At 44.3% G+C, this 19,412-nt stretch overlaps 1 protein-coding gene across 2 annotated transcripts in view; it reads left to right on the forward strand.

Annotated features, from left to right (window-relative positions):
• The window catches only part of TMCO4 (transmembrane and coiled-coil domains 4), a 572,429-nt gene that overhangs the window by 271,891 nt on the left and 281,126 nt on the right, over positions 1–19,412 (forward strand). For both annotated transcript variants that reach the window (XM_086921564.1, XM_086921566.1), the window contains exon 8: positions 17,834–17,953. In XM_086921564.1, coding sequence (XP_086777690.1) covers positions 17,834–17,953 — 120 coding nt within the window. The remainder of the gene's footprint in view (positions 1–17,833; positions 17,954–19,412) is intronic.

Genomic DNA, 19,412 nt, shown 5'->3' on the forward strand with positions numbered 1-19,412 from the left:
CTAACGAGCCCATGCAGACCGTTCAATGACAGTCGACAGAGGCCTGTCACCCCCCGGTATGCACACGGACTCCATTGACTTGTGCCCACGTTGGGCACCACAGTTTGGATCCCGGGCACGTTGGCTTTGGGACCTTTTTGTTCAGGGGTTACTTGTTTTCACGACACACTCACCTTATCTCAATGCAGAACTGACATGGGGCCCAGGGTGTTTCACTGGGTTGCACCACATAGATGGTTATGGGGCCACTTAATAATTACCAACTGTGCACCTGGAACGTGCGTGGCATGGGAGCAGTCCAGAAACGTCATAGAGTTTTGGCCCAGCTTAATCGCAGGGGGACCCAGATTGCATGCCTGCAAGAGACACATTTGAACGCTTCTGAAGCTGTGAAGCTGCGCAAGAAATGGAGGGGACAACTATTTGCTACCTCCTATTCTGCGTTTTCAAGGGGGGCAGCGATTTGGTTCCGTGGCTCTGTCCCCTTTCAGATGTTAGAGCATAGAATCGATAAAGAGGGCCGATATGTATTTGTGCGGGGGCTGTTAGACGGGGCTGCTGTTGTATTTGGATGTGTTTACTCGCCGAACTCTAATCAATCGGAGTTCTTGTTAACGGTGAACAGGGTGCTGACTGAGTGGGCTGATCATCGTTGGTTTATTGGGGGTGATTTCAATGCTGTGCTTGATGTTACGCTGGATAGGTCACATCCCCCTTTACAGGCGACTGAGAGTAGGAAACAAGCGGATGCTCTTACTAGGTGGGCTGAGGGCTGGGACCTGACTGATGCATGGCGCAGTACACATTCACAAGAGAGGGAATATACCTTTTTCTCCCCACCACACCAGCTTCATACCAGAATTGACCACATATTCTGTTCCCGCTCCGTAGCAGATACAATTGTTCAGGCCCAACACATGGGGAAAACTCTGTCCGATCACAGCTCTGTAGAACTCACATGGCAGTGGGGCAGGCGACTAGCCCCCATCCCCACTTGGAGACTGTCTCCGGATCTCCTTGAAGACTCTGTATTCCGGGCTTCCCTGTCCGATGCTATAGTAACATATTTCTCCACAAACATGAACACGGCCAGCACCCGTCAAGTGGAATGGGACGCATTTAAGGTCTGTCTTAGGGGGGCAGCCATGACCGCTGGAATGGGCAGGAAACGGGAGATAATTAATCAACTGAAGGAGGTGGAGGGCTCCTTAGCTTCCCTAGAGAATGAGGCTGCCGGCACACATGCACCCTTCACGCCATTACAGGAGGCTCACATTCGACACGCAGAGCTACTGGAAGACCTGAGGCTCCTAGACTATAGAGAATATACGAACAGGCAGCATGCACAGGCGGATAGAGCTGGCCCCCTCCTAGCCCGCCTCTTACGGGACTCCCCAGTGAGCCACCCCATTCTGAGAATCTTGGACCAAGCAGGAAACCCAACCACCACCCAGGTCGGGATCAACACTGCGTTCAGGGAATACTACACAACGCTGTACAGTCCCCCACAGCCCCTTCCCGAGGTTGCATTCGAGGCCTTCACGAGGGACTTGGCCCTGCCTCGACTTAATGACGGGCAAATCAAAGACCTTAAGCGCACCATTACTATAACTGAAATCAGACAGGCAATACGCGCCCTTCCTAAGGGCAAGACCCCTGGGACAGATGGCCTACCAGCCGACTTTTATGCAACATACATAGACCTACTAGCCCCATGGTTACACGCTATTTATTTGGAAGCTCTGCGGACAGCCACCCTACCGCAATCGTCTATGCAGGCGTTAATCACGTCCCTTTTGAAGCCTACTAAAGAAGGGCTTCAGATGGCTGACTATAGACCCCTGTCCCTTCTCAATACTGACTCCAAGATATTGAGCAAGGTGCTGGCATCGAGGCTCGTGCAATATGTACCTCAGCTGGTCCATTCAGACCAATGTGGTTTTGTCCCAGGCCGCAATACAGCCATGAACCTCAGGCGACTAGCTCAGCTCATGCTCGGTGACCGTGAGGACACGAGCTCCGAAGGCTGCATCTCCCTGGACTTGAAACAAGCATTTGATTCCCTTAGATGGGATTACATGTTCGACACACTGTCGAAATTTGGGATTCCCCCCGAATTCCTCGCTTGGGTCAGATTGCTGTATACAGCCCCCACAGCTAGAGTGCGCACCTCAGGCCATATATCAGCTCCTATAGCTATTGCACGGGGCACCAGACAAGGCTGCCCACTTTCCCCCCTCCTATTCGTCCTTGCCCTTGAGCCGATGCTCTGTAGGCTCCGCCAAATGGCCCCCCGATTTGGCATTCTACGTCATGGGACGGCACATATAGTGTCCGCTTATGCGGATGATATTATCTTATATTTCCGGGACTTGAGGGGCGACTTGAGCCCTGTTGCCCAGGTCTTTGAGGACTTTAGGTCGATCTCAGGCCTGACCATAAGCGAATCCAAATCATATGGATTTACATTTGCAGCAGCTGGTCTGGCTACTCCACTACCCTTCGCCCCCCACGAGTTCCAGATAGCTGAAACCACCTTCAGATATCTGGGGATGCAGATCTTCAGGGAAGCAGACCAGATGCTCGACGGTAACCTTGGGAGGGCCATCAGAGCACTGAAGTCGCAGATACAATTTTGGCTCACACTACCACTCTCTATACCCGGCAGAGTGACGATATCCAAGATGGTGATGCTCCCCCGCCTTCTCTACCACTTCACTAACTTGCCACACCTGATCCCGGCAGCAACCTTTAAGACCCTAGACACTCTACTCACCGAACTTGTGTGGGGGCACGGCCGCAGGCGTATAGGTCTGTCCAAGCTGCAGCTCCCCTCTGACGCCGGTGGCATGGGTTTGCCTGATTTTAGAGCCAACAACTATGCGTGTCAACTACAATGGCTGGCCTTCTGGGTAGCGGGCCGCAATCTTCAGGAGATCAACATGACGGATAGGGAGCATGCATTGGGGAGAATACACACGTTACTTTTGCCCAACTCGGTTATACCGAGGGATGTCCCGCCTCTCCTCAAACTGGCGATAACTTACTGGCGAAAGGCATTAAAGTATACGTCCCCGGGGTCGTCCTATGCACCCACGATCCCGCTCTTGGGTATCCCGCTGGCCACGGGGACTCTATCGGCGGACTCGCTGGAACAATGGCATGACGCGGGAGTGTCACACGTAGGTGACCTGTTCGCGGAAGAGCACCTATTGTCCTTTGCAGACTTTAGAACTACCCATGGAGTCCCTGGAGGCACCTTCCTCCTACACTCTGGCCTTCGCCACTATATCACACATAAGTGGTCCCCTAGGGGCCGAGAGCCAGCTACAAATCCTCTCATCACAATGCACTACCTGATGGGCACGGGCGCCCACCTGACAAGGTGGCTCACTGCTAGTATTAAGAAGGGGAGGGCTTTCGATCTGTCACCACTCCGGGCAGCATGGGAGGGGGACATTGGTAGGCCCCTGAGGGATAGAGAGTGGGAACGTATCCTTCAGTTTCCCAAAAAAGTAGCTAGGAACCCCAAGTTTAAGTTCATTCAATCGATGGTCCTACACAGAGCCTATCTGACCCCACGCCGCATACACATGATGTTTCCTGATGCGAAAAGTAATTGCCCCCAATGTGACACCGAGGACGCTACACTAATACACATGCTTTGGCAATGCCCCAAACTAGGATACTACTGGACCACGGTCCATGAATCGCTCCAGAAAGCGGGTGCTCTGTCCCGATCTCCTACACTGGAAGGCACGTTGCTGGGGTTGGGGCCCTCACAACGCACTAGAACCGTGGCGGCACGTTTCTCGGACCTGGCCCTGTTGCTGGCGAAGCGTGCCATCACGATGAGGTGGAAGTCACCCAGACCTCCCAACCCTGAACTGTGGAGGGCAGAAGTGGTGCGGTGGGGCAAGGCAGAGGGAGTTGCACTGCAGAGGGAGTAATACAGAGGCCTGAGGAAAACGCCAATTTCACTGGACTGGTTTACCATATTAGGTATGTTTGAAACTGGGGGAGACGGGGAGGACGAGGATACAGGTGCCTCTCCGAATGTACGATAAATGTGTCCTTGGCCGGACTGACATGCACTGCCACTGACCGTGGTGCGCTATGGGGAGGTGCGAGGGGCCCCCCATTCACATTCACAATCTCTGTACTAGTCTCGTTCCATCTATGTGTACAGTCGGATGGAGCCATATGTTGTAATTCCGTAAGTGCCCCAGTCTAATGATTGCTCAATCATATGTTTTTGTGAGAGTGTCGGGTGGGTTTGTTGAGGGTGGGGGGAGGGATAGTTTTTGACCGGGGTTTGTCTATACTGTGACGGTTCCTGTCACCAACAAAATGAAAAATCAAGACAACTATGCAATTATATGTTCTAAGCAACCTTATGTATGTATTACCCTGTTTCCCTCCGGGACTGGAAATTTCTGTGACTGCTTTACCTACTATGCTAATAAACAGATTTTCAAAAAAAAAAAAAAGAGCGGGTAGGCATAGTGCTAACATACACTTCAGCATTTATCTGCTTGGCAATTACTTTCATCACATTCCAAACCTTCAAAGTTATAACTGCTCATCTCATATTCTCTAACAGCTGTTTCATGTCAACAGTCAACAGATTGACTTTAAGACCTTATGTCTCTCCTTTAAGATTCTCAGGTTATCCTCCCCTCGGATTCTTGAGAACCTTCTTAATCCCTATGTCCCCTCCCGCTCTCTGAGGTCTCTTGGCCAAAATCTGGTTGCTGTCCCACGTTTTAGGCTCTGTAGAGTCGGTGGACGTTCCTTCCGTGTTTTAGCTGCCAAGCTTTGGAATTCACTTCCAGGTCATATTCGTGCTCTCAATGACCTGCTTGAGTTCAGGAGGGCTATCAAAACCTTTCTGTTTCCTCCTGCATCTTAGTATTGTGTGCCTCTGGTCTCTCTGTTGTTCTTTGTAGTGTTGTGTTTCTTCTGCCTATCCTAAGCGCCGGGACGCCCCTTTGCTGGGGCAGCTGTGACCTATAGAAGTTTTTTTAACATAACATAACATAACATAACATATATATTTTGTGAGATGCAACCATGCTTTTTTGTAAAGGTTCCTCCAGCTCACCGTCCACAAACAGGCTTGAACTAATAAAATTGTGATCATAGGAGATTTTAGCTCAGACTTCAGACCTGCAGCAGACCCTCTTGACTACATGAAGGCTCTTGGCTTTAAATGGGTGGTGACCTCGCTGCCCCTTGTTTTCACCTATAACCTTTAAATCTCAAGAATAGAACTGGGGGAATTGGACAATCAACAACAACCCTTTTGAAGGTCCTTTCAGAAAATACTAGTTCAAAACAATCTGGTGCATGTCTGAACACTCCCTACACACATGAAAGACAAAACAACAAGAGGAGAAGGAGATGTAGATTAACAGCCCACACTGTTGAGATAGGACGGGGGAACCAGGTTAGAGTCCCGGCACCTTCTTAACATCCTAGAGATTCTGGGCAAATCAATTAATCCCCCCCCCCCCCCCTTGTGTAAATGTATCTAGTGCTCATGTAAAGCACTTTGATGCCTTTATGCCAAGCTTGCCATGTAAACAAATGCAAAAAAACAAAATATTGTACCATATCATCTCTAATCACTCTAGGACCAAGTGTGTCAGATCTGTTGAAATCTAATGGTTTGGCCATAGCTGTGTTTCTCCTTTCACTGCGTAGCTTTCTAACCCCACAGTAAAACTACCCTAAAAATATTTCTAATGTGAATCACAGCACCAGTTATTATCTTAATATCATCTTTAGAGGTGGTCATCTAAAATATTTAAGAATCTCAAGAGGTGAACACCCTATCCGGTTAATATAATATGATCACCCACACTACTTAGTGACACAGTAATCTATCTAAAACCAAAATGAACGACACAAAGCATGAAAAAACATTAGTATGCTCATGACTTACTGCTCAAAAGGAAAAATTCCACAAAATTGATATAATATAGAAATGTAACAAAGATCCTTTGCTGCTTTCAACACTAAAGGCTACCAAGAAAAGTTCATATAACATTAAATCAGAAATGCTATAAAGTACTCAAAATAACTCTTTAAATTTTTGAAACATAATAATCAACACCAATCTGTACTAAAAGTCCGTCTCCAAGTGTCATGAGTTCCTAAAATGATTTCTCTTCCAAATCTCCTCAATTAACCGAAAATGTCACCAAGGGCTCAGCCTTAACACTATGCTTTTCCTTTGTCTAAGTTGCACTTAATTGGTACAATTTTATATCAGTCACAAAAGTACAATTAACCAGGGCAGCTAAAGAATTGAAACCAAGAATCTACCATGAAGGCGTCCTATTGGCTCCAGTGATAAAAAAAAGTTAAAATGTTTTGCAAAACTTGCAGTCAGCTAATCAACCCAAACTTTCTCTCAGAAATGGCATTTTTTCACACTCTCTAAAAATGTGTTCCTTCACTCAAAACAACAAAAAAACAACAATCAAGAGCAGGTCAGCCTAACAATTTAAAACATGTGAGTAACAGCTAAACTCCTTCATCCATCCATCAAGAACAGTACATTTCTAGCTCCATTTAAGTTGTGATTCAACAAAGGGTGCAGAACTGAGATGGCCACCACAAAATACTTGCTGACATTCACTACATACTGGATGTGAGTAACACTTGTTCCCTTTTCATGACCTAGCAGCAGCCTTCGATATAGTTGATCATTGTAGAATACTACACATACTGCTAACATGCCTGGGGTCCAGGGGCAGTATTCTGGGTTGGTTGTCCTTATTCCTAACCAACCACAAACAACTGGTTAGAATAGAAGAATTTACTCTAACTCGGCTCTAGCTCTGATTGTGCAGGGTTCCCTAAATCTTTATTTAAGCCCCTACTCTGTTCAAGTTCTATATGGATACCCTTAAAATATTTATGGAGGGGGCCGAAGTTGGCATGTGCCAGTATGCAGTTTATACTCAAATCTGTTCAGGAATCCCTTCAATTGACGATATTCATTATCTGAGAAACTGCTTGGAAAATCTCTATATCTGGACAGCAGTCAATTTTCTGGGCCTCAACACTGGTTTTATCCTTCCAATGAAATAAGGCAAAAATAACTTCAACCCAAAATGGCTCACTGAGCTTAAAGTTAGCATAGTTGCATTAGTTCCCACTGCCGCAGTAAATGTTCCAGGTTTGGGCTTACCCACCATATTGTTAAAAAGCCTCAGAGCTACTTTCTAAGCATTAAATGAAATTAAAAAAATCTATTTAAACAGCAAAAACGTCTACAATGCTGTTGTATCACTTATAATTTCACAACAGAACTTTGTAAATACAGTATTGATTGGCCACCAAAAACTAATAATCACCTTTCAAGACTATGTTGCTCTTAGCTACAAGACTTTTGTATGTGAAGAAAGAATTCAAACACCTCACCCTAGTATTGCTAAATTTCCTTTGTCTCTGAATGAAAACTCAATCAAGTTCAAATTGACTGGTTTATCAATCTTAAACAACCGACACCTTGTCTCACCTGAACCCTGTAGATCTCTGGGTGAAAGAAACGGATAAGGATCAAATTGAACCTGACATGACAAACAAGAAAACATAAATTTCTAACCAGCTGCATCACAATAATATTCTTGTGTGAGCCCCAACTCTTTGAAATGCTCTTTCTGAACAGTTCAGATGCCAAGATATTCTGCTCCAATATACAGAGATTAAAAAATTATTCTGTCCGTCCATTACCTGGCAAACTAATCTAAGTATTTGCATCTACAGCACCCATTTGTAATGTATTTGTATACAACGTTAGTTCTCTTTGTCCATCAGCTTCATGACCCCCCTCCTCCACCACCAAATCGCATTTTGCAACTATTTTGTCGACTATGTTCAAATGCTGTCTTATAAAGAGAATCCAGCTTTAATAAAGCGAGAGCAGCTTTATATAAAAAGTGAAATAAAATTAAAATAGCAGTCCAACCACAAGTATTGATTGACCACTCCTTCATTTCCCTCACCCTCTAAAACCTAACCTACAAGCCATCCTCCATAATTGTAAACAAGGTTCCCCCAGTCTCCAACAGGAATCTCAGAAATATAAGCTTGTGGTGTTTGAATCATCCTTCCTTGCTTCTAAACTCAGTCAACCCTCTGTTCTACTTTACAACCTCTACCTTAATCTCCATAATTTAGCTACTGCTCTATACACTTATGCTCCCACCAGAACCAGAAAATGCCATCCAAAACCTTCAAAATCAGAGAATGTTGAACAGTACTCCTGCATTGCATTTGCTTACTCCTGTTTAGGCTCCAAAATCAGTGAACACTTTGTTGATTAAACAGTTTAACAAAACAATGAACATTGTGAATTATGTGTATATTTGTGAAAGGAAACAAGTATCTTTACCTGTAGTTTAAACATTCCAATTATATATTTTGATTTGCCTTGTAAGCATGTGTAAGAGACCAGTGCTCTTCACCATTCTCTGCACTACTAGAGTGCAAGACTAATCCCAATAACCAACAAACCCCCCCAAAAAAACCTGGGGTTTGGAGCAGTTTGCTGTCTGGTATAAGGCTCTACAATGTCTCATTCAGGATAGTAGGTGCTAAATATCAGTGCAATTACAATATTATACAATGTCTAACCCATGCTAATAATAATACCATAACACTCAGTGGTCGGGTAGTCGTTTCTGGTTCATGCATGCTGCATAAGCATTCCCTTCCACTGCTTTACACTCTTATAATCACACACCAGTCCACTGGAATAAATCATCCATTACAAACTGAACAGGCGTGGAATAATTGAAGAGATCATTCCACATGCCGCTGACCAATGGAGGACCTAAATTTAGCCCACCACTGAATTTCTCAACTAGCTACATACGACAACCACTTCTTGACATCTCACAGTGACAAACAGATATGGGATGATATTAACTAGATCCATACCAGCAGATCTAACCGGTTGTCCTTTTAACCTGCCTGCTCTGGATCAAGAGCGTTGACCAAAATATCTAAGAATGAACAACCCAGTGCAGTAACCAGATTAGGGGATTATGGTGATAAGAAATACCATAAATGGACCTGCAGAGCAGCTCGATTCTTGCAGCTCATTGAAAATTATAAACTGCATGCCTGTTTCTCAAAATTCTTCATCCATCTGCTATGCAGTGTGTACTATAACCGCACCACATTGGTCATAACTCTTGATAGGGTCGGACTGGCCATGGCAGGCATTGGGCATTTCCACAGGAGGCTGAAAAGGTAGGGGTCGGTTTTGCAGTGATGGGGGCCAGTTTTGTTACTGGGGCCGGTTGTCCAGCGATGCCGCAATATTGGCCCAGAGTAGCAAAAGCAACACCACTGGGGGCTGGTTTTGTTGAGCAGCAGAGCTTCACATTTGACCCCCCCCCACCCCCTCCCCAGGGGTGGGGACATGTCTGACAAAATTGCCAGACAATTGCCATGGTTGCTTTGGGTTTCCAGTCTGACGCTCGACATAGAAAAACCTTCCCACACAGCATCAAAACAAAGACAACCCATTTCCAACCACACACCCTACACGGTGTAGCATGCTACCCATGTAGGCAATCTCACATAGGGGTAGTAAGTGCTGTATAAGTGTAGAAATGCAATACAATTAATGTTATATATTCACTTTTTATATAATAAAGATTAACCCATTGCTCCATAGGTCCTTGCCCTGGAAAAAATCCTGCCTAGCTATGTATAACTTTGCTGAAAATGCAAGTGCAAGCCTTTAAGGAGTCCATGTTGCAGATCTAGAACTTTTCTCCTGCTCCTTCCGGTGTGCCTACTGAACCCATGGAACCCTTGTGACTTCTAGTTGCCCTTCCACAAGCAGGCCATCTCCCAGCTGATCCTGCCCAATCTGTCTCCACTGCTGGGCCTTCCTTCTACTCTTGTGCCGAAGGTTCCACCATCAATGCTGCCACCAGCTCCAGCGAGGTAGATCCTGGGTACAGTAGCATCATTCTTGGATCCAGCTCCTTCGTCATTGAGTTTGCCCCATGTCTCATTGCTCAATTACTAAAGTGCAACCATGAATTGAGGATGACTCCCCTGTGACGCCACTTCATTGACATCAATGTTTTAAGATAATTTAAGCCATTGTCACTTTGCCCTCTGACACAATTGAAATGGGTGATGCTGGTCCATATGAGAATGAGTAAGAGGTGGACAATTTACTCACTCCTCATTATACTAATGATGGGCTTTACTAGGTTTATAGAATTCCAATGGCCCTGTCCCATTGCCTGACTCTGCTCTTGATTCACCAGGGATCCTCCTACTAAATAGAACACTTCCATTGCAGTAGTCATTAGGAGCGCATCAGAATTCCATCTTTCATTTGAGGAAATAAAAGCTAATTTACTTACAAAAACCTTCAACCTGGGTCCTCCACTTATGAAACCCTTTTGTCTTTCAGAGAGACTTTGGGTGCCCCTATATTAGTAGCCTGGGCTAAGCCCTTTGCAGCCTTAATTGTTAGCCGCCCCATTGCTAGACATCATAGACTGACAAAAGCTTTCAAAAACATGTCATGCCAGAGATCCTTGTGGTGCAAGGTTCCCATGGTAAATTAACCCAAATTCTTTTCCCCCTACACCTTCAGACAAGTATTCAAAACCTATTGCAAAGGACAAGAACATATTTTCTCCTGTTGCTGCATTCTTTTAAACCTTCTAGTCTTCTCACTCACTATTGCCACTCGCTCTGCAAGTTGGCATAGGAGGGTCTGCCAGCCCTACCAGAGAACTTCTGTGGTTTCTTAGCGCCAACAGTTTGAGATGGAAAGAACACAACCAAACATATTTTACTTTCTGACCTTTATTACTCAGACAGGTTGATGCTATGAGAATTAATGTAATCATTCACATGCACATCTCAGTGCTCCTGACCAGGATTTTTGGGGATGTCCATCCTTCATAGATGCATATGCCGTTCAATTGGACCCAGCTCTTCGGGAAGAAAGCCCACTTTGCCTTGGAGATGTTTAAGGATAGTTCTGCAACAGTGCGTTCTCTGATTAAGCCTCAACTGCATGCTTCTTATTCCAGAAGGTCAGAGGTTAGTCCAAAGGCCTTGCCTCCCTATCAACTTCGGCTATCACAAACCATCCAGAGCCACATTCAGAATTTGTTTGGGGTCTTTAAGGAAAATATACTGCTAAGGGGAGAGGGCAGCAGCATACATTTTCCTCCTCATCTCTGCTTGGCAATGCAACAGAACAACAGTGTCTGCCTCACTGGTGTTTCATCATGATGGGGCCTACATAATGTCCACGTTTATTGTACCCTACCATTTATGGATGCTCTTCCGCGTTTAACCCGTGTCCTGATTCTGGGTTCAAGAGAACATAGCGAGATCCCCTCAGGGGAGATGCCGATTTTACTAGTCAAGATTAAAATTGAGATTGTACCTAAGGCTGAAATTCGCTTGTTTGTTACTCCAGTTAATTGCTGGTCCCCAAGAAAATGGAAGCCTGTTGCTGAATCAGGACCTAAGGGTTTTGAACTCATTCCTTTAAAAGGGGACATTCATAATGATGACACACATAAGTTCCGCTGATTTTAAATGGTTTCCAAGGATCTGCAGGATGCTCTTTTTTGTGTATGAATCCTGCGGTCCCACAAGCAATACCTGAATGACATTCTCACTTTTAAGATACTATCCATGCCTTTGGCCGTACTTTGACCCATCAGGTCTTTAGAAGGTTCATGTTGGTGGTTGCAGCCTTACTTCTCAGGTTGTTGATACATGTGTTCCCGTAACCTGACAACTGGCTTTTGACGATGGACCTTCCACAGAGTTCAATATCACTGCTGCTCAACTTTGGGTTCTTCGTCAACAAAACCACTTAAATCCATATAGAGGCTACCCTTCATTGGGGAAATCGTTGAAATTGTAGCTAATAATGCCTTTCCACCAGAACATTTTGGTTATCTTGGTTTTTTTAGACTACATTTTTATTCTAATTTTCATCAATACAATCAACCCGGTCCTAGGCTCAATATCAGAATATACATCAATATGTGCTGTACATTAAACATTATTCAACGGCAATTGGCACATCCCAGGAGATCGCTATAATGTACATAAAGCAATATTAAGATCGGTCCTTCTTAACCATACTAGAGTCTCCCCCTCCTCTCAAGCCCCTGACTCTGCCTTAGTTGTCCTGTGAAATACAAATTACCACACCTACTCAGTGGTTGTCCAGTCTTCCCACATATTCAAAGATTCTCATGCCCATGATGTGTAGAGATCCGATATGTCTAGACATCCACTGGCAGTAGGGAACGGTCAGGGGTTTCCAGCTCAGGTTCTTTAAGGCAATCCACTAAGTGGTCCCATTCCGGGGTGTTATCAATTGAACCACGTCCCTATTTCACCTCCTGGGATAATACTGCACTTTCATATCCTGCCCACTCCATTTGTTCAGCCTAGGGCCTTTAGTGGCTTTCCAATGCATGGTAATTTCTCACTTCACAAGGATCAGAGCCAGGTCCACAAATCTAGCAGTAATTTTACTTTTATTTGGGTGCAGGAACACCCTGCCACCCCCATTCCCTACACGCAGGCCATAGGAATACAGGGAGTCATCCTTTGAGTAGTCTCATTAATACATTTGACCACCTCTCTCAAAAATTCAATCAGAGTGGGCCAGGTCCAAACTATATGGGGCTTTTCTGCACCATGCTATCCACATCTGGGCAGCAAGCCTCAGCCGCTCAGTAGAGCCTAATAATTTTACCAGTGGTGAGGTATGTCCTAATGAAAGAGTCCATTTTTTTTTTAATCTAGCGCTTCGACATACTGTTGGCAAGTATCACGGCCCATTCTGCCTCTGCGAGTTGGAGCATGAGGTCCCCTCCTACTTTTCGTTCAGTTCCACAAACGGGATAATAATATCAGCCCACAATGCCTGATACAGACATGTTACTGCTTTGACGCGGTCAGCCATAGTGCAGAGGGTCTGGCAGCATTTGTGAATAGGGCGTTCAGCTGTGCCAGTCCTCCAGTAGTCTCGTAGTGTCGCAACCACTGCATTGTGTGACAAGAATTGACCCCTCAGAAGTTGATGATACGCCTTTGAATGCTCCCCATCTCTGTAAGGATCTCCTACATGGGTTATCCCTCCATGCAGACTATTCTGCTAGCCCCCTCACTGCTTCACCAGCTCTAAGCCCTGTGGTGAGTAAGGTGCATGGGTACATGCAAAAAACTTGAAATTCAGTGGGACCCTACCGGAGTGGTTGTCTGGGATTCAGAAGGACCTGAAATAGGGTTCAGGAGCTCAGAACCAAGCAGACGGTGTCCCCCTCCACTCCCCCCGGGGTTTATCCGAGAATGATTCATTGGTTGAACCATTGGAGCTGCACTGCTAAATAATAGGCCTCGAGGTTTGGAGCCACTAGTGCAAACTCTGCTGTTGGGGGCAGCAATTTCTCCATTGTGGCTTTGCGTTTACCCATCCAGCAGATAAGTTCAAGTCATCAGTGAATCTATGACCTGAAATATTTGGCACGGAATAATGATAGGCACGTTGGAAAGGTAATGCAGAAGCCAGAAGTGCCACCATTTTCGCCACCATGATTCTTCCCGCCATAGATAGTGGTAAGGACTTCCAGAATTCTACGCTAGTGCCGAGTGCTCTAAGGGCTGCTCCAATGTAAACGTCCAGGAGATTATGAGGGTCATGGTAAATATTAACTCCTAGGTATTTCAGGAAGGTTCCTTCCCAGTTAAGTCCACGTAGATCTCGAGGCTGGGGCATGTCGCTACAGACGGGAATAAATGAGATTTTTGATAATTAATGCACAGGCGTAATGCTCTTCTAAAGCGCTGCAGGAGTGTTATCACTCCCGGTAGGTCCGCGTCCACATTGTGCAGGTACAAGAGGATATTGTCTGCATACCTGGCATTGTAGTTTGAAATGCCCGGTAGCTCCAACCCCCTTTAGAATGATGCAGAGCATGTGCTGCTAGCAAATGGTTCAACTGCGATGGCTAACAGTAACTTAGGAGTTGTAGAAGAAATTGCCAGTTTGAGCTTGTGCAGTAGGCGCCAAATAGAGGAGCTTAGTCCACTGGACAAACCCAGGTCCCAGACCTATTTTTGACATCACTCGATATAGGATATCCCAACTTAAGCTGTTGAAGGCTTTTTCAATGTCAATGGCCACTGTCGCTGCCCTCAGCATCTAGGATTGAAAAGAGCATATGAATGTTAATTGCTGTATTATGCCCTGGATTGAACTCAGCTTGGTCAGCATGGATCAGCTTGGGGATGTGAGGTAAAAAATGATTGGCTAATATACGTTTTAGTATTTTACCGTCCATGTTAAGCATGGAAAAGGGGCGGCATGCCCTAACATCTTGAGGGGTGTGGCCTGGCTTCTTTTGTGGGATCACCAGGGCTTTGCTAGGGGATTCTACTAAGCTGCTCATATCTTGGGCTGCAGCATAGAGTGCCAAGTTCCTTCACGTATGTTGCATAAAACTCTGCTGGTAGGCCATCCCCCCGGGGACTCTGCCTTGCACCATGGCTTTGATTGCAACTCTTAATTTCAAGTGCTTTCCCATTGTTATCTCTAGTCCCTTTATCATGCTACAAAGAGGACCTCAATATGTTCTTGACCTGCCTGATGTGGGGGCCTTTTGAGCTACTCTATGCCTGCATTCTCCGGCTTCTAACTTTAGACTGTGTACCTCATTACAGTTACTTCTGTGCATCTCATGAGTAAACTTCACGTCTTACGGTTAAACATCCGTATTCTACAGGCTTTCCTTACAGACTGATTCTTGGGATACATTCATCCCTCCTTTCCAAAGTGGTGTCACGCTTCCATATAGAACAGTCCATCACAGTTTCCACTTTCCTCTCTCCACCTCATCGATCTAAGGAAGAAGAGAAGATACAGCTGTTTGATTTATCATATTCCTTAGTTTCTACATTGATAGGATGAGGAGTACCACATTGATGTTCAACTGTTCATTGGCTTTGTAGGTGCTAAGAAGGGAAAGGCTTTCAAGAAACTAACCATATCCAGATGAATTATTCACTATATTAAACTGTGTTAAGCTTTAGACAAAAAGAGCCCTGTTGAGGCTCTTAGGACCCACTCCTCTTGGTAACAAGATGCGACTACAGCCCATTTTAACTTCTGTCAAGCTACTACATGGCACGCCATTCATATATTCACCAGGCATTACTATATTGACTCTTAAGTTCCACAGGAAAGGTCTGTTTTGCCTGTTTGGTCCTGCAGGACTTCCCTTCTGTAACACTCTTTTCGACTGATACCCTCTCCCCTAGCTGATTTCCCACCACTTGCCTGCTTCCTTGTTTTGTGAACTGAACTTCAGGTCAAACAAAGGTCCAAGTTAGGTTTCCCCTCTACCAGTCATCATTTCAGTATTGTCAGCCATACTGCATGTTTGATGGTGTAGAAAAAAGGCGGAAAGTAAACATCATTGTGCAAGGAAGGTGCTAATATCTGCTTCTTTTCGTCATTACTGGGCGCAGGCTGATGCCTACCACACACAAGAGCTATTGCAGGAGTTTCCCTATTCAGTCTGGCACCTGCAAATGATTCAAAAGATGAGGAATCTACAGGTAGGTAGAGAATCCACCAAAAAGAGCATTACCAAAGGCAAGTAACAATTTATTATGGGAGTCTTCCTGGTTTCCCCTCAGATTCAGTAATAGCTCTAACCTTGATTTAGGACTTTTTTGAGCTTTAGAAAAAAGTTGCCATTGTTTTTTGTGTACTGTAGGTGACAGGTGTTGAAGGGATGCCACAGATTACCAAGTAAACTCAGCATTCACCGGAACGATATCTTACGGGGGTATTTTATTTTAATGAAATGATTTAGGCTCTCGCACTATGAACAAAGTTAGGATATTAGATTGATATCACATTGTAGGCCTTGCTTATCAAAAGAGTACACCTGAGACCTTGATTCGTCTTAGCACTAAGGGTCACAGAGGGTAGCCTTGCCACATGCCCCTCGTTCACTCCCTGCATTCTCCCATTCTACCTGTCTGATGTCTTGCAGAACCAGCGACATAATTTTTACACCAATACCATAGGATCTCCTGATGGTTTTCCTGAGATTCTGTAATCCTATACTCCATCTTTTGACGAGTTCTTCTAAAATAATAAGACAGACTCTCCCATGTTTGGCTCTGAAAGTGTGAGCCCTGGACCCTCATCACGAGAATGAGAGCCCCAGATACGGTTTTGAAAAAATACCACCATGTGAACTTAATGCAATCTGGGCCTCTTCAGGGCACCTGACAGGGCAACGCAGTCCTGCACCTCTGCTCCTTTCTCAGTCATCTTCCACTGCACAGCTTTCAGCCACAAATCTCTCTTCACTGTTCATTCTAAATACAATCACGGACAGCTGCCTTTCAGGTAGTGTCTCAAGCTCTGTGCAGCATCTGTAAGAGACATTCACTTAATTTGAACACAATTAGAAAAACTGCTTTCCTATTACTGCTTTCCACAGTGACCTACATAAAGGCGAAACCCAGATAGTGCTAAAATTTAAGACTTGTCCATGAGCCATACAACCACATTTTGTAAAAGCTTAGATATACAAATACACTGTCTGAAAGTGCAGGAGTTACTTAATTAAGTCTTTGTTAACATCTTAACACCACCTGAATAGAGGACAAACATTCTCCTTGGAATAGTAAAAACAGTGACAAATATGTTGCAATGACTTCTAGTTAAAATGTGAATAAGATGATTTGGGAAAGATTTCTCACAAGCCAGTGTACGTCATTTAAAAATGTTTGAGAGGACAACATTGGTTCTCTTGGGTATCCCATTAACTAAACCCCAGGGTACCACAGGGAGGCTAAAATGTGTGAAAGAAATGTCTTGAAAATGATATCTTAGAAGGGCTACAACAATTCAGAACCCTGGTGAAACAAAAGTACATATGCACATACACCCTTTTAATCACAAAAAGCATCAACTTAACTTTTCTGTTTTCCCTAATAGGGCAAATCTCTTTAAAAATCTGCCTGCATTAGTGTCGAGGCGGGACTGACCCTCAAGTCCATTTTCTCCTTGTATGTAGCATTTGTCATTTACCTGGTATTCTTGCTCACTTTTCCCTCCATTCCTAGATCTTGTTCTACCCAGTATTATTTCAATATTCTAATTTACCATTTCTTAGAGGAAACTGGTTTAATATAGGGATGGGAAGAGAGTTAGGAGGACAGGTTGAGTTTTTCTGTTTTTTTAGTTATTATACTTTGTTTTGTATTGAATTCTTTTGTTTATTATACTGTATGAACATTTCTAATTCTACTTCTTTTCAGAACTGAACGGTGTTGTTTCTATAGCTGTGTTTGTTGGTCACTTTTCATGACCAGTTTTGTCGTCAATCTGATACCAAACAGGGAGCAAGGGTGACTTCACTGAGCCTTTGTGGCTGCATGATTTGGTGGGCGCTATCATGTATTACCTACCTTGGCTTCCCCTGACCACAGATCTTAGGCACAATATCTAGCGTATGTAGGAGACACTGTATTCTCTCAGGCTGCCTTTTCATTTTGTTGTGGTTGTATGAGCTTAATATTTGTAAGTGTGGCCATCAGGAGCAAAGGATGTACTTTTTAGAGAAATCAGTAGTTAACAAGCCAAGGCAAAGCACACTGGGACACACTGTACTTTCCCTGTAAGATACACACTCTACTCTCTACTCTCTTGTTTTTTTGTCTAATTATAAACTCCTATTAGATGTGGTTTCTAATGTTGAGGTACTTGATTTTCTGTCCTTAGGATACAAAATGAAGAAGCGCGTTGGGGCCATTGAAGAGTTTGAATTCCTGCCACTGACTGGAGGGAGACATCTTCACATCAGCATTGCGATCACAGGTTGGCTGTGCACTGGCAAATATGGTAAGAAGGAAGCAGTTGCATTTTCTCTCATAAAACTGTTTACTCTGCAACTAAATCAAGACCATGAGTGCCACTTTTAGGTAAACTTCACATGTTATTTCTTATTTCTCTTTCTATACCATCCTAAACTTGCCGGATCAGGATTAAAAGTGAAGTGTGAAGACAGCATGCCTGATATTTCCGTCACCGGGTAATTCTCTTTCTGAAAGCAGGCAGAAAGTGTGGGAGATAAACTGCCCACAAATGTTCATAACAGAATTTGAGTGAAAGCATAGATTCCAACTTTTTATTCTCCATTTTTCAGGGGCCTTCTCAGAAATGCCTGGTGTATTCCAGGAGCATATAAATCTGGATACCTGCAATACTGGTACTTCCTGCTTCAGTCATAAACCAGGTCTTCACAGCATAACAAAGAGAAATACTTCCTGCACCATAGAACAGAAATTGGACCTCTTGCGCATCAATAGTGGAAAATCCACTAGATTAAGACACTTTTGCCACTGTGATGTAGCATTTGGTAATTTGTTTGGAATACTTAATGCCAGCGGTGCCAATTACACTGGTGAAATTTCCACCATTGTGTGAAAATCTACATTTATACCTCTAATGAAGACATATTCTGCATTGACTCGCATTGTCTATTCTGTGGATCTGATATAGAGGTTACAAGCTATGGATAGAACACCCTCATGTGCTGACGTTGAAGTAGTGGGTGGCCTAATACCTAGGTTGTGAAGTTTCCACCAGAAGACCTGGTTTACAATCCAACCATTGGCCCTTCATCAGTAAATCGTGTTTCTGGCAGCATTCAGATTCCTATTCAAATTGTAAGATGTCTAAATTGAAAAGGCTGAACGACTTTTCACTTTGCTGTCTGTCAATGCGATATTTGTCCCATCCTCCCATCCCAACTCAAACTCTGGTTCCTGAAGTCTGGTGTGATTAAGAGCCCACACACCATAACATACTATCAACAAAAGGCCATTTCTGTCCTGAGAATGAAGGGTTCTTCATTCAGTGACCCCGGATTCTTGCAGATGGGTACAGGTTTTACAGTGAATGTAAAGAGATGAATGCTTTACCTTTCTTCTAATCCAAACAGTTCTTTTATTGACTCGGAATGTGTCCATATTGCACACATGTGTTGTCCAAATTTACTATTACTGATCTATGTGTAGCAACTTCAAAAGGAAGAACAGGCCCCACATCTCTGTCTGCCATTGCTGCTTTCTAAACACCCGAAGTATTTCTCATTTGGCAAAATATCCTGTTGTGTCTCTAGACAGTGTCGTATAAAAAGCAGAACGCAGAAATTAACGTAAATATCTTTTCTAATGAACTCCATGAACAAAAAATGTATGAGAATGCAATAAAAAATGTTGAGAGAAACAAATTGAGCACTTGCACCAGAAGGTCGACCAGAACAGAGGGTTAAAGAAAGAGGGTGGGTCTTTTCAAA

The sequence above is a fragment of the Lissotriton vulgaris genome, chromosome 5 (assembly GCF_964263255.1).
Source record: "Lissotriton vulgaris chromosome 5, aLisVul1.2, whole genome shotgun sequence".
NCBI classification, from domain to species: Eukaryota; Metazoa; Chordata; class Amphibia; order Caudata; family Salamandridae; genus Lissotriton; species Lissotriton vulgaris.